This window comes from Rana temporaria, chromosome 1 (assembly GCF_905171775.1).
Source record: "Rana temporaria chromosome 1, aRanTem1.1, whole genome shotgun sequence".
Lineage (NCBI taxonomy): Eukaryota > Metazoa > Chordata > Amphibia > Anura > Ranidae > Rana > Rana temporaria.
The window spans coordinates 448,367,783-448,384,263 of NC_053489.1; the positions used below are offsets into that span (position 1 = coordinate 448,367,783).

At 41.9% G+C, this 16,481-nt stretch overlaps 1 protein-coding gene across 3 annotated transcripts in view; it reads left to right on the plus strand.

Moving 5' to 3' along the window:
* RFX2 (regulatory factor X2) overlaps positions 1-16,481 on the plus strand; it is a 51,208-nt gene that overhangs the window by 16,970 nt on the left and 17,757 nt on the right. The window contains exons 2-5 of one of the 3 annotated variants that reach the window (XM_040327254.1): positions 6,817-6,929; positions 9,866-9,949; positions 14,619-14,695; positions 15,733-15,997. In XM_040327254.1, coding sequence (XP_040183188.1) covers positions 6,825-6,929; positions 9,866-9,949; positions 14,619-14,695; positions 15,733-15,997 — 531 coding nt within the window. In that variant the 5' untranslated portion in view covers positions 6,817-6,824. Of the gene's footprint in view, positions 1-6,816; positions 6,930-9,865; positions 9,950-14,618; positions 14,696-15,732; positions 15,998-16,481 lie in introns of those variants that run through there. The other 2 variants (XM_040327259.1, XM_040327265.1) reach the window with 2 other exon arrangements.

The window sequence follows — 16,481 nt, forward strand, 5'->3', positions numbered from 1 at the left end:
TTTTTTTTATGTTGTACATACAGTACTTTGGCTGGTTCAGATTCGGCTTCCGGGTACTCACTCCCGCGGGAGTAGGCGTTTCTAGCCTGAGGCACAATGTAATCTGGGAGTTCGCCCAGATGTGTCATGTCCTTCCGAAAAAGGCACCCCCGGTGGATAAGGAACCCCCCCCTGTACTGCGCAGGTGCGTCACGAACCTCAACAGAGTTTCCGAAAGAAGCCGAACATGTAGAGCTGCGAGTCAGCTGTACACGGTGTCTGCGCAGTCAGCTCTACACGGCTCCTAGTCAGTTGCGCAGGTGCCGTGTAGAGCTAACTCACAGCTCTACATGTTCAGCTACTTTCGGAAACTCCGTTGAGGTTCGTGATGCGCCTGCGCAGTATGGAGGGGGGGGGGATTCCTTATCCGCCTGGGGTGCCTTTTTCAGCAGAACACAGTCCACAGCTTCCAGCAAGTCAGTGCTTGTGGGCTTCACAATGCCCACAAGCAAAATGGAAACTTTCTAGAGCTGATTTTAAAAGTTCATCTTTTGCCCGAAAACAGACAGGGGAGGTTTGAAGTCACCAAACACGTGAGTACTAATTGGTGATCTACAAATTACATTGAATGCAACCAAAAAAAAAAAACTGCTGTGGAACCCCCGCTTTAAGAAGAGTCTGTGTGAAGCCGACTGAACAGAAGTAGTCTTGACTACTTTCAAGTCTATCTCCGTGTTCTCTGATTGTAGTTGAGTGATGACAAGTTGCGGTTATGAGCCAAGCTATCTAAACCGCTGTGATGCACCTCATCATGTCGATGGCTGTGAAGTTGCACACAAACTGTAGAACCATATGCTGTGTAGTCGCATGAAATTGTCACCTTCTATTCTTTTCAGGATCTAATAGGGATGTAACTACAAGGCATTTTCCCAGGCCACTGCATTATGACACCTATCTATACATCAAATATTTATTGTAACACAATCCATCTTTGTGCATTATTTAGTACTGACCCTATTCTGCATTGCCTCCCATAGATGTGGTTTTAGCAATTTTTTTTTTTATATAATTTTTTTTGGGCTGATAGGCATGTGATATCATTGCTGTGCATCACAAATTACATGTATATGCTGTTGAAATCTGAGTATAAACACATGGGGGTTGTATGAGTTTTCGCCAAGTTATCTCTCACTATGGCTCAGCAAGTCTGTCAAATTCTTGAAAAGAATTCGCTAGCAGTGGGATGAACCGTTCCCAATGAGTGTCATAGCTGCCAATCACGTTTTGTCTTTGGCTCCAGCAACAAATCACACTGGAACATGTGGTTGGCTTTTGGCATCATTCCGCGCGATGCAGTGTGTTTCCCACAGAGAATATCACTGGGCTTCCAAAAACGGGCAATGTAACCACTAGTATTTTAAGACTTATTAAAAGTATGTTCTTTACTATATTTATTAGGTTTTGCTGGTTTCTATTTGATGACCGAGCCAAATAAACTTTAGGAAGCATATCATTATAAGCAGTGCTAGTTTGAGGACTGCATTAAGCATGCCGCTAGGAACAGGTAAAAATATATGGTGGTCTTACAACTTTTTTTATAATTTTGTATTGTATTGTTGTATTCTGTTGTACAAGAATTTTCGTAACACTAGTAACTTAGGTTTTTGATATGAGACTAGCATACAAAAAGTGTGTGTGTGTGTGTCTTAACATTTTAATATATTCTCCAGAATTTCTCATCCAGTCGCCAGAATTTTGGTAGTATTTCTGAAGCCATAAAGTCCGTACACACGGGCTGAATTTTGAGCCGTATCAGCCGGTTCATAAACCGGATGACATTTGGCTGGTCCGGCTTCTGTCGAAAGGGCATGACCAAAAAAAATCTGCTGGTCAGCGCTCTCAGCCCTTGGCTGAGCTTTTGTGTCAAAACGCAATAGCTCAGGAGGGTAGATCGCTGTACTAGCTAGTTGGTACAGGATCTCCTCCCGAGCTCTTCAGGTTTCAGACCTTCCTTCTTTTCTTCTTTTTTTTTTTTTTTTTTTTTTTTAAAAACGCCTCAAGAAAATTCTTTCCTTTTAAATCGATGAATGTATTTACACTGGGTGGTGCGCTTCCATTGCGGTGAACAAAAACCTGCTTGTGGCATTTTTTGGAGCACCAAAAACTCACCTTCTCATTGAAAGCAATGGAGAATGGGGCAACAAAAACGTACCCGCAATGTATTTTTGGTGTGGTTTTTGAGTCTCATGCTCTTTAAAAAGATTGCACCACCAATGTGGCATAATCGCATGTACATTTTTTTTTTTCCACTGATGCCCTGTGTAAGTAGCCATAGTGTGTACTAGGCTATAGTTGTCTTTGGTGGTTCCATTATTAACCGCTTAAGGACTGCCACACTTGCATATACTGCAGCAGGGCGGCCCTTTAGCGTGAAATCACGGACCTGTACAGGATTTTTTTTTTCTTCTGGGACGCGCACGCACGCTGCCGTCGACCCGTTCCCGCTATGATTGGGCACAGTGGGAGTAAATCCAGCAGGTCCAGCTTCCTCGATGTCTGTCTGTCGGGACCCACGGATCTTTCCTGAGGCAGACAGAATGGCAGAAGGTAAGCAGAAATTGTCTTCTTACAGTACCTGCACAGATAGTAGAAAGCACCCCCTAGGGACACCTTTAACTGCTTCTGATGTTAACCCCTTCCCTGCCAGTGTCTCAATAATGACAGTGCATATTTTTTAGCTCTATCCCCAAAAAAGTGTCACTTAGTGTCCGAATTTCTCTGTCTCAGTCCTGCTAAAAGCTGCCATTACTAGTAAAAAAATACATTATATATCCCACAGTTTATAGACACTAACTTTTGCGCAAACCAGTCAATATATGTGCTTTTGGTATATAAAATGTTATATATATATATATATATATATATATATATATATATATATAAAAAAAAATTTTTATAGCAGAAAGTAAAAATATGCCTTTTTTAATAGTGCAAAAACGAGATGATCATATACAACTAATAGGAAGCTCTATTTGTGGGGGGGAGGACATACATTTCATTTGGGTACAGCATTGCAATTGTCAGTTATAATATCACAGTGCCGTATCGCAGAAAATGGCCTGGTCATGAAGGGGGTAAAATCTTTCCAGGGCTGAACTGGTTAAAAGCCTTATGTCTAGCCTCGCGCCTTTTGAACAGTGTATTGGAAAGGTGGCTTTCATTTACCTCCCCCTGCTTTATGAATTACACACCTTCTGATCACATTGCTTGTGTCTATTGTAACCTTTGTTTTATTTAACTGACAAAACTTTTTACCTCCCCATTCTCCTACAAGAGGGTGGATGGGGTGGGGGTTATTGCGAGGGAAGGTGCGTTGAGAGTATGGAGAAAGAGATGGTGAAGAGAAATATTGGTGGATTAAAAGGAAATGGATATACTTTACGTTGCCATGGAGTCTATAGTAAACGTTTGCCAAATGTCTAAGTTTGCACTGATTTGCAATCGTCTTTAGTGTTGAATGAGTTAAGGGTAATCTTTACCTTTCTTTAGCATGTTTCAACTTGCCATGCTCTGGAAGGGTTTTTGTTCCCTTATTTTCCTTTCTACACTCCTGTGAGAACACATTCTTAAAATTCCTTTATGCTGCACAGCGGCTGATTATGAGCTTTAACGACAACCCCTAGTGAGGACGCCAAATTATCATTACAATCGGTGGATAAATCCCCTATGGCTTGGGATACACTAGTCTTTCAATTTATTGCTACCTTGTGTACACAAGAATATACACTACAAACTGTATTGGTCTGGGTTATTACAAATGTCAAAACTCTATAGACTGAAAAGTTGCACCAGAAAGATGAGCTGGTGATACAAGGCAGTTACTTGGGTTGGGAATGTCTTCTTTATAAACCTTCAGAACAACCTACTCCAAAGTGCTGGGAACTTTTTAGACTTGCATGTATAATCGGATGAAGGAAAACTTCACGCAAGCTCAATGGCTCTGGCGAGGCGGCTCCCGTACGGCAAGGCTTCCCTTAATGTCCACCTAATGGTACAGAAAGGAGTGCCAGGCCAAAATCGGAAAAGAGGATCCAAGGTCATTTTAATTGTTGGTAAAAAGTCGACCAATGTGTTTTGGCGGGAATTATCGGGGGTCAACACAGAATAAAACTTGAATGGACTTCACAGATCTTTATTAGAACCAGTTCTTAACTTAACAGCAGTTTAAGCAACAATGGAGCTTAGTTTTCTGTGTCTTGTCAATATGCATTTTGGCAAATTCTAGCCCGGCTTGTTTATGCTTTCTTTTAACAGTGCTGTCCTCCTGGGTCTATTTCCTTTGAGCCTACTGTCGCCCAAAAAGTGATAGGTGGAGCGATCAGACACTGATGTACCTTGACCTCGGAGTTCACCTTGTATCTCTTTGGCAGTTTTCCTTACTTTGTCTACCATTTTGCACTATCCTTTTGTTCAATCTGTGGATGGTTTTCTATGTGCTACATCCCCTAAAGTTGGCTACGTTCCCATGGACCTTAAAATTCTTAGTTTTATTTGCAACTGTATTGACGGGCACATCAAGCTTCTTGGAAATTCTCTTTCTCTGTGCCAGTCTACAATTTTTTTTTATTTCGTATCTCCCCAGCACACCGTCTCCTTTGCTTTCTCTGGTCTGTGTTCAGTGTGGTGTACACCAGGATACCAAACGGCAGAGTGACTACTTTTCTCCATTTAAATAGGCTGATTGAAGACCTGTGATAATAATTGCAGAAAACGGTTATGATCCAATTATTCTTTTCTAGGGGTATTAACAAATGTGTCCACACCATGTTAGAATATCTTTGTACAATAAGCAATAATTGACCTCCTTTTTACCCTTTTTTTTTTCCTGGCTTTATGCCTAGTACACATGCCAGACGGCATCGTACACATGTCGGACGGCATCGGCTGGTTCAATAGAATCCAGCCGACATTTGGCCCGTGTGTACTGAATTTGGTGTGACAGAAGCCGGCCTTTTCGACTGGCTTCTGTCAAAGGGTCATGACCTTTAAAAGGTCTACCGATTTGTGCTTTCAGCTAATGGCTGAGCGCTGACCAGAGTGTTCTGACAGTGGGACGGCCCCCAGCCAGAACACAATAATACTGCAGGGGAGATCACTGTTCGAACGTCGGATAGTTAAGTACAGCGCTCCTCCTGAGCTGTCAGTTTTTTTGTTTTTTTTTTACGTTCATCCCTGCAGGGTATAACTAAAAAAAGAGGAACTGCTGTACTAACTATGCTATGATCTCTCCCACTGAGCTGTTGTGTCCTGACAGGGGGGCTCCCCGCCAGAACACTCCGGTCAGCGCTCTCCGCCATTGGTGGAGAGCGCTGATTGGGAGTCGGCCGGCTTTTTTCTTTTCTTTCTCCAGTCAGAATTTGAATCGTGCATCCTTCCCCTGCCAGATCCAACACTGAGAACCAAGTGATCGGTGACCTTTGATCGCTCAGTTCTCAGCCTTCGAGCCAGTGGGGGACAGATGCAGCATTGAAATCCCAGCCTTCAGTGAGCCTGTGACTGTCAGTAACCGGCTTTTACAGGAATGTAAAAAAATGTATACTCGTGTAGATGGATGCAGCATCAATCTGATTAGATTGATGCTTCATCCATCTACGTGAGTATAACATTTTTTTTTTAAAGAAGCCCATACTTCTCATTAAAGGGTAGTGTCCGCTTTTGTCGGCATCTGTATAATCTTGTTTTTGTGAGTTTGAAAAAGGGAAAACTTGCACAAATATTAGAACCTTGAATATACAACAGATATTGTTAACCATTAACTTTTTTTATTTTATATATATATATATATATATATATATATATATATATATATATATATATATATATATATATATATATATATATATATATATATATATATATATATATATATTATTCTCATACTGTTCATTTTCACATCTGTTCAGGTCTCCTAGTACGTCGCAGATTCTGGGATCAATTATGATTGTTAATTGAGAAACGGTCGCTAGTAGTTCCTTGTAGCAGAGAGCCGGAATAAACATTATCTGTTCTCCACCCCCCATTTCCCTCAGTCTGGTATAATAGATGACACATTGCCTGGTTAATGGTAGAGAGCAGAGCGGCACACAGTAAGGGAGGGGGAGTGGAGTGGCGTATTGTTTAGTTTGGGATGTAATCTCTGCGTTGCTCAGCAACCAGCTCGTGGAGATGGGAGTGGACTGCAGTTACTTCTAGCAACCGTTGTTTGCAGAGCAACAATCCAGGGAGAGCAAACAGTCAAGCAAGGCAGGCCGTGCTTTACACATGGAGCATCTGCATCTGTTTTTCTGCTGATTAAACATAGTCTGACTTGCACTCTCCGGCACTTAGCTGTAAACTCTGCTCTCTCTCTCTATTTATACAGGCTTATTTATATAGCTGTCTGCAGCCACAGCACAGACTTGAAATTTATAGATTTTCTTGTAATGCAAAAAAATCATTTGGAATTATTGTGTATAATTAAAGAGTATAAATCGACCCACAGCAATTTAAATATAAAATGGACTAATTGAAAGACTGTTCTTGTTCAGTCCTTTTTTTTATTTTCCACTTGGGGTTCACAAACCTTTACTATGCAATAAATCAAGGGATTTCCCTCCCATTTCTAAGCAGATTTCCTGAAAATGGACAGACTGCAGTGACACATACTGTAGCTGGACATTCATATTGAGAATGGTGGCCAGGAATAAAAGTGTCTTCTATTTTGTCTTTTAGCACAAATGGATCTTAATTTGACGAAGTGTTGATTTTAATGGCTATGTTTTATGGTTTCTTACACAGGCTTCAGCATGCAAAGTTCAGACAGTGGCTCAGATTCTGCGACGTCGGTGGCTTTACGGACGTCTGCATCAGCCCAGGCACCTGTAGTTCAGCCAGTACCAGCTTCCCAGCAGGTAATACGTTCCCTATTGATTTAAGGTTGATCATCAAAGGTCTACAGTGATTGGACATTGGCCAGGACAACATTCTAGATTAGCTGTAACCCTAGATGTGGGTCAAAAAGAAGACTGTAACATAGGTTCTGGCTTTCCTAACATGATTAAAACAATTATTTGAGACATCATTTAAAAATCATTAGTAATGGTTAAATGTACATCCACATAACTGTTGTAGCTGCTGCATTCCAATTGACATGAATAGGACTCCCTGTGCTGGTTATTGCAGGGGTGTACACTAGGGTTGTCCCGATACCACTTTTTTAAGACCGAGTACAAGTACCGATACTTTTTTTTCCCGAGTACTTGCCGATACTTTTTTTTTTGTCATGTGACAGTTTCTCAAAGCTTAATACAGATTAGGCGGCACTGATATGCGGCTGACTGGCGGGCACTGGCAGGTGGCGCTGGGGGGCCTAAAATGCCATTAGGGAAGGCTGCCTGCAACGCCCATCCTGGTACTCCTTGCACTTGGCCACATTAAACAGCAGCGGCCATCTTGTTACACTGCTGGCATACTGCGGCCGAGTGCAGGGTGTACCAAGATGGGCGTTTGACGTCCACACAGAGCGTCACTTCCACGACCAAATGTGACGGCTCTGGTCGCCCTGACCGCTGCACTTCCTGCTAGCTCTTCGCGCCGCCCTCGGCTCTGCCTGCCGCTCCACTCGCAGGTATCGGCTAAGGCATCGGGAGCATTTGCGCGAGTACAAGTACTCGTGCAAATGCTCGGTATCGGGACAACCCTTGTGTACACTATAGTAGAGATGAGCCCGCCAGGAAGTCGGCACTGCGCTGCGCTAATCACAGGCAGTGAGACATTGTCCCGATGCGTGGCTGCAGAGATCGGGAAATGTCTCACTGCTGTGATTAGCGCAGCGCTGTGCCGACTCCCTGGCGGGCTCTGCACGTGGTGTGTGCGAACACCCGGAGCTCATCCCTCAATATAGTACATCTGTGTAAATGATGCCTTGCACGCTGACCGACTTATAAGAGTTTGTCTAGTACTGTAACTTACACAGACAATATTCCCATCACACACATTCCTGGAATGAGCTCCTAAGGAACCGGGTGCTGTAGTGAATGCCATATGGATACTGAAACATACACAATAATGTAGATATTCGCCAGCACACCGAGGATCTTCATTTGCATCCAAAGTTTTTTTTTTTTTTCATGATCACATCACAAAACCGTGTAGTGCAACGTTTCGGAGCCATACAGGACCCCTTTGTCAGAAATGTGATGACGAAGGGGTCCTGCGTGACTCCAAAACTTTGCATTGCACGTTTTGTGATATAATCTTTTATGAATAAAATAGCGTTTGGACGTAATTGAAGATCCTTGGTGTGCTGATGTATATCTGAGTCATACTACTGTAACTTGCCCCCAAGCTTTCTGCTGTAGTTAAATGGAATTTCAGTGAAAAATTCCTGCGTAGTAGCTTGGAGGGTTATCCAGTCATGCAGCTCCTATATTTCATGACTGCAACCAGTTTCCATCTTTTATTTATAATTCAGCAGCTCCCTCTGCTGGAATTGTGGCTTGAACATAAAATACAGGCCATCTCTATGGCCTTCTGATGGGAAAACCACCCAGGGTCCATTGCAGGCAACTGTTTCAAGTATGCAAAACGGAGGAAACAAAACTCCTAACCATATGTTTGAATGTATCCATTAAGCTTATTATACAGTTTTTGGCCTTGTATCTTAAGGTGCTTATCGGGCATTCGATTTTATGTATGGAGCATCCCGTTCTAACTTCTGTGAGGCCTAGAAGGCTTCTGGCAGTGGCTCCCTGTCCCACCTCTATAGCATAATCATGTACACTCAGCCAAGTCAGACATGGAGGCAGTTTGTTCATTTCTGCACATTAGACCACCCTCTAATGCAGGGGTGTCAAACTCCATTTTATCATGGGTCGCATCAACATTATGGTTGCCCTCAAAGGGCCGGTTGTATCTGTAAGACTAGATGTCCAGAGCACCCCACTCCCCTTTACATCAGATATCAAGAGCCCACCTACCATCCCTTATATCACAGAGCACCCCCTTACCTTGAGCTGCTACCAGGAAGAAGCTGGGTACAGCGCTAGAAAGCAGAAAGTGCAGAGGAGGGCTGGAGTCAGCTCAATTCTTAAACCAGGGGAGGCAAAGATGAGGGGCTGCACAGAAGCGCAGTATCTGGTAAAGGATTTCTGTCCTGCTCTCTGCTGCCAACTGCTGAGACAAGGTGGGGTGGAGACAAGGGAGGTGCCAGGACCACATTCATCCCACGGGCCTTGTTTGACCCATTTGATCCTAATGTATAGACTGGTCTAATTGGCCTCTGTCTAACAGAACTGATGCCCCTTCCTGTGGGCTTAACCAGTATCTAAATACTTTACCCTTGCCTAAAGCTTAGTGCTCACAGGCCAAATATTGGGCGGTATTGGCTGGTTCAATAGAAACCGGCCAACATTCGGCCCGTGTGTATGGCAGCCAGTCCGACAGAAGCCGGCTGAATATCCAATAGGGACGAAAAAGGTCAGCAGATCAGCACTTGGACAATGGCTGAGGGTGCTGATAGTTGTGTTGTGTAGGGGGGGGGGGGGCACATCCCCCTTTCAGAACACAATAGCTCAGCAGGGAGATTGATGTACTAACTTTGGATTGTTAGTACAGGATCTCCTGAGCTCTTCAGTGTGTGTGTGTGTGTGTGTGTGTGTGTGTGTTTTTTCAATCCATTGGGTTGAACAAAAAAAGTGTATACTAGGCTTTAGTCGACAAGTAATTGGTGGCTTTGTATTTTATGGCTGACCTCTGCATAAATAGAAATGATTTTAGTGTCTTATTCGTAGAAGTAAAATGGTCTTTGGCCATCTCTACTTTTCTGTTAATCACTTTTTCCTTCCAGAGGAGCTTGTCTCAGTCATCTGGCTCTGCTCCCAAAGGGGCACATGGTCAAGGTGTGCAAAGAGCTCACCAGATACAGCAGCAGGTAACAGGCCTCAGATGGTCTAAGCATGGAGTCTGGCTGCTACTAATTATACTGCCTGCCTGTCTTATATGACGTATCCAAACTCCTGCTAGCACGCTTACCGCGGTTTGCACTGAAGATTCATGTATTTTTGTGCTTTTTTTTTTTTTTTCTTTCCTGTTTTCTTGTAAAAAAGCATTAAAGCCACAAGCTATTAACACTGATTATCACAATGTCTCTCTCCAAATCTAAAATTGTCGAAAAGATGTTTAAAAGTCCCAGCTTTTAATATAAGTAATTAAACGGGTGTTTGTGCAGGGACAAAGTGGTGAAGTTCTGTTGTGGCGACTGAATTTCTACCAGCCTGGATTTTGGACAATGGCATCCGAGTGCTTTTATAGACCTGATTGCAGGTTAAGTGTACATAATTAGTGGGGTGCTTACAACAGCCTTATGTACTCTCAGTACACATTATGCTGCATTGGCATTCATTGCTGAAAAATTTTAACTTTTTGGTCCTGCCCAAAGTGTAGTTCAAATCCAGCCAAAAGTGTGAACAAGGTTTAGAACTTCGATCAGCATTTTCCTATATCCGAAAGAGGAAGATTCCCCATCGTTTTTGTCTGGGCTGTCTGATAAAGCAGGAAAATAAAATCCTGGGAGCAGAAACTAAACCCTTCTTTTTGCTTCTAAACCTCTTTCAAGATTTTAACCTGCTGTAGATGTTATTTAGCTATGACACCAGTATTTGGGGTGCCTTTCAATTTCAGTTGAAAGCTGACGTAAGCATGCAGGTAACTGTTATCGCTAGAGGTATGCATTAAAGTGGTGTAAATAGTTAGTTATAAACCCAGTGAAGTGACTAGCCTCAGGTGATACACTAATGAAACAAATACTCCTGTATAAGTTGTACTTGTTTATCTGCAGCCTTCTATTCTCTACAGCTGTTTAAAGTGCAGAATTTTTAAACATTGTCTGAGCTGGCAGAGGGCTAACGTTACACTCTGCAGAGCTCAGCAAGGAGAGTTTGGAGAGCTGATTGCAGGGAAGGGACTTACCTCCTTCACACAGGAACAGAATGAAGGCTGTGAATCAGCTGGAGTTCCTCCCGCATCACCATTTTTCTCTTGGTGTCAGGAAATAATCAACGGACTCCTGCAAATAGCAGAGGAACAAAGCAGCAGACAGAACACTTAGGGGTTTATTTACTAATGCTAGAGTGCAAAATTGGCCATGTGTCTGCATAGAAACCAATCTGCTTCTAACCTCAGCTTGTTAAATTAAGCTTTGGCAATAAAACCTGGAAGCTGATTGGTTTCTATGCAGAACTGTGACTCATTTTGCACTGTCTAGCTTTAGGCCCCTTTCACATTGAGGAGTTTTTCAGGCGGTAAAGCGCTAAAAATAGCGCTGCTATCCCGCCTGAAAAACTCCTGCACTGCAGACTCAATGTGAAAGCCCGAGGGCTTTCACACTGAGGCGATGCGCTGGCGGGAGACAAAAAAATCTCCTGTCAGCAGCATCTTTGGAGCGGTGAGAGGAGCGGCGTGTATACCGCTCCTTCCCATTGAAAACAATGGGAACCGCGGCAATACCGCCCGCAATGCGCCTCTATAGAGGCGCATTGCGGGCGATATTAACTCTTTATCGGCCGCTAGCGGGGGTTAATACCGCACCGCTAGCGGCTGATACCCGCGGCAATTCCGGCGGTATAGCGCCGCTATTTTTAGCGGCGTTATACCACCACCGCAGCTCCCGCCCCAGTCTGAAAGGGGCCTTAGTAAATCGATCAGATTTCAAGTGTGTTTCTTCTTCTTTGTTCAATTAAGTTTTGACAAAGAAAAAACTGAAGTTAGAAGCCGATTGGCTATCGTTCACAACTGCACCAGATTTTCACTCTCCAGTTTTAGTAAATCAACACCACTACGTCTATGGTTTACAACCACTTTAAATGCAGCATACACCTCACTTGTGCTAGCAGGCAGGATGCAAAAGAAAACCATATTGGTGTTGACAGTCAACGTCTTAACAAACGTTTCTAGTTTTAAATAAATTGCTGGGTTTAGTTCCACTTTAAGTGCCCGCTCACACCTGAACATGGTCCAATGCGTGTTTCCTGCACTGCGCTCCAAACGCAGTGGTTGTGCAATCTGCTGTGGGTGTCAGATTCCTAACAACGTCCCAAACCAGGACCGCAAACACTGCTATACAGTGGGAATCGGAAGTTTGGGCACCCCAGGTAAAAAAATTGTATTAATGTGCATAACAAAGCCAAGGAAAGATGGAAAAATCTCCAAAAGGCATCAAATTACAAATTAGACATTCTTATAATATGTCAAAAAAAGTTAGATTTTATTTCCATCATTTACACTTTCAAAATTACAGAAAACAAAAAATGGCGTCTGCAAAAGTTTGGGCACCCTGCAGAATTTATAGCATGCACTGCCCCCTTTGCAAAGCTAAGACCTGCCAGTGTCATGGATTGTTCTCAATCATCGTCTGACATCACCTGGTCTTCCCAATCTCAAAGGTTTTAAATGCCCAGACTCGTCTGATCTTGCCCCAACAATCCGCACCATGGGTTCTTCTAAGCAGTTGTCTAGAAAACCTGAAAGTGAAAATAGTTGATAGCCTGGCAGACACTGGAGTTGTGGTACACTATTCCACTATAAAGAGATACTTGTACAAATATGGTCTTCATGGAAGAGTCATCAGAAGAAAACCTCTTCTATGTCCTCACCACAAAAATCAGCGTTTGAACTTTGCAAATGAACATATAGACAAGCCTGATGCATTTTGGAAACAAGTTCTGTGGACCGATGAGGTTAAAGTAGAACTTTTTGGCCGGAATGAGCAAAGGTACGTTTGGAGAAGAAAGGGCACAGAATTTAATGAAAAGAACCTCTGTCCAACTGTTAAGCATGGGGGTGGATCAATCATGCTTTGGGGTTGTATTGCAGCCAGTGGCACAGGGAACATTTCACGAGTAGAAGGAAAAATGGATTCAATAAAATGTCAGCAAATTTTGGATGGTAACTTGATGCCATCTGTGAAAAAGCTTTAGTTAAAGAGAGGATGGCTCCTACAAATGGATAATGATCCTAAACACACCTCAAAATCCACAGGGGATTACATCAAGAGGCGTGAACTGAAGGTTTTGCCATGGCCTTCACAATCTCCTGACCTCAACATAATTGAAAATCTATGGATAGACCTTAAAAGAGCAGTGAGTGACAGACAGCCCAGAAATCTCAAAGAACTGGAAGACTTTTAGAAGGAAGAATGGGCAAAGATACCTCAAACAAGAATTGAAAGACTCTTGGCTGGCTACAAAAAGCGTTTACAAGCTGTGATACTTGCCAAAGGGGGCAGTACAAGATATTAACTCTGCAGGGTGCCCAAACTTTTGCAGACGCCATTTTTTTGTTTTCTGTCGTTTTGAAAGTGTAAATGACGGAAATAAAATCTAACTTTTTTTGACATATTATAAGAATGTCTAATCTGTAATTTAATCCATTTTGGAGATTTTTTTCCATCTTTCCTTGGCTTCATTATGCACATTGATACAAATTTTTACCATATATTGTTTTTGACAAGTACCTGTCCCAGCTTCAGGTATACAGTGCCGCGGCGCCATCCCTCAGAAGTTTGGCCTCCTTCCCCCGCCACCTGGCCAGTAAGAAAGAATAGCGCGCTTCATGCATGCACAGTAGGAAGCCAGTTTCCCTTAACATGAATGGCGGCGGCAGCACCCAAGAGCCGATCCGAAAATCGACTGGGGTGCCGACATCACGGGAACCCTGGACAGGTAAGTGTCCTAATATTAAAAGTCAGCAGCTACTTTCAATTTTTTCATGAGGGTACGAAGACTCTTTAGGGGCCCATTCTTACTGTTGTGTTGTACATAAATGCACATGCATTAAGGGGAATGCTATGTGCATTGTGGTGTGCTTTTCCTTTATTTTTATTTTTTTTAACACTTTAGTGCATTGGTTGCCTGTTCATTTGAATAGGATGTCTTAATGCAATGCACCAAGGTGTGACTGACACCTCATTGCATATGAATTTCCTTATGCCTATGGTGCAATGCATATGAATTTTCTGTTTAACAGTAATATTGCTATTTTGAATGCTTTAACCTTAAAACTGTTTTACCATGCAAACCTTAAGCTCACATGGGAGAAATTGGCTGCTTCTAACATTACAACCTTGTCCAATTGCATGACTTTGTTCTATTGCATGCGTCTGTCGTATTTCTTAAAGAAATCTATAAAAAAAAAAAAAATTGTCAAAATAAGGTGTCATGTCGACACAAATGTTTTAGTTGATGAATTTGTCGTTAGGATTTTTTGCTACTGGCAACATTTCTTTATTATTATTATTATTATTATTATTATTATTATTATTATTTTATTTTTTATAACCTTTTTGGCTTAAAAAGTGTCTTAAAACTCGCTACTATGGGCAACTATAAATTTATCTTTGGTACATTTTTAATACATGAGTCCTAGGGAGTGTTGCCTAGACAGGAAATACAACTTTATAAAACATAATGGGTTTTAAGTGTAAATTAAATCCTAATTTGTATTTTATTATTATATATTTTATTTTGATTTATTTTTATGCCTTTTAAAAATGTTAGTTTTCAGTAGGCTTCCTCTGATCATATATGTTAATTTGCTTTTAACAGGTTCAGACCGTTCAGCATGTCTATCCAGCACAGGTGCAGTACGTTGAAGGAGACACTGTGTATGCCAATGGAGCAATGTGAGTCGATTGTGTAGGGTGTTTTTTTTTTTTTTTTTTTCTTAACGTATAGAAGTTAATGGAGCAGATCAAGTTAAAATTATGCAGGATGATTTGTCAGTTTTTGAAATTAATGATAATTGAAAAAGGTAGGTTGTCTGTGCCAATTTTTAGTTAAAAGCCAAGTTCCTGTTTTCCAGAAAGTAGTTTATGCAGTCAAGGGACCTCAGATATTAGGCCGGCCATAGACTGTGAATTTCTTTCCTGCAAAAAAATTGCTGGATTCCCCCATCAACACAGTGTTGACAAGGGACCTCCCTCTTGTGGAGACAGTGAATATTGCTTGTGGCTGTAACAGCCGCTAGCAATAATTGCATGTAAACTCCGACATGCTGGTTGTACATTCAACCCGCCCATACATGGTTTGAATTTCTGCCAATTCAGTATTCAAAACGTGTATGGCTGGCTTTAGACTGCAGCTTTGTAAAATGTTCATTCATTTTGTCATAAGCCATTTGGACCCCCTGATAGCCAGGCAGAAAAACGTAGTTTCCCAACATCCTGCCTTGTTGCTAGTTTTAAGAAATCATTGGTGTTTGCTCCTGTAAAGCTGGGCGTGAGCGTCCAAAAGTTATGTCCTAGCAGTAAGGCATGTTGTGGGGATTGAAGATGCCTATCAATTCTTGGTATGACAATAATGTGGACATTTTACAAAGCTGCACACTTTCTCTTTGTAAAAGATGAACTTTTTAACTTTTTTGGAAAAATAAAACTTATTTGAATTGTCTGCCAAAATAGATACTGTTCATTTAATATGCATGGCGATTTAATAAAGCGTGTGGGGTGCAGTGGTCTACAGTAACCAATGAGATATCAGGCTACCATTGTATTTTTTTTTTTTTTTTTTACCTCGATGGATAAGCCCAATGCGTTTGTGCATATCCTGTATATTTTTAAGCAACTATTTTGTCAAAAAGTCTTTGAGGGTACTTGTTTATAGTTTTTTATTTTTATTTTCTGCTGATGTTTAAAAGATTTATTTTATTTTATTTGAACAGACGGACAACCTATTCCTACAATGCAGAAGCTCAGATATATGCTCCCAGTAGTGTTGCCTCATATTTTGATTCCCAGGGTGGAGGTGCCCAAGTGACCACTGTAGTTTCTTCTCCCACTGCCATTCCTTCCCACAGTATGGTTGGCATCGCCATGGATGTGGGTGGAAGCCAAATCATCTCTAGCTCTGGAGCATACCTGATCCATGGTGGCCTAGACCATTCTCGCCATTCTTTGTCTCATACATCACGTTCTTCTCCTGCCACGGTACGTATAGGACATCTATACTGGTATTTTGTCTGTTATCTGCTTTGCTATTAGTTGACATTTAAAATGCTAAAGGTGACTTGGTGTGAAAGAGGGGTAACAATTCTGTTGGGTTTTAATTGCTGAAAAATGGGCACATTTCAGTTTTTTTGCATTACTGGTAATCTATAAAAACCAGCGTAATGTTTTGGGAACATGATGGTCATATTTCTCAAGGTGGCCTACAGAATGGTGCTCTACTGTCACCTTGAGAAAGGGGACTACCTTGTCCCTGAAATGCTACAATGCTTTCTTCTTATTTACTGTTCCAGTTATGGTTGGCAGCAAGAAAAATCTCTCTAACAGGAGCACATAACAGCAATAGAAACATTTCATAATTTGCGATTATTTTTAAAACTGGGTTTATATTTCTGTTTTGGGTTTCCTTCATAGGAACATATACTCCCTCAGTTTTGGTCCCAGCGACCGTGATTACCCGGATAGG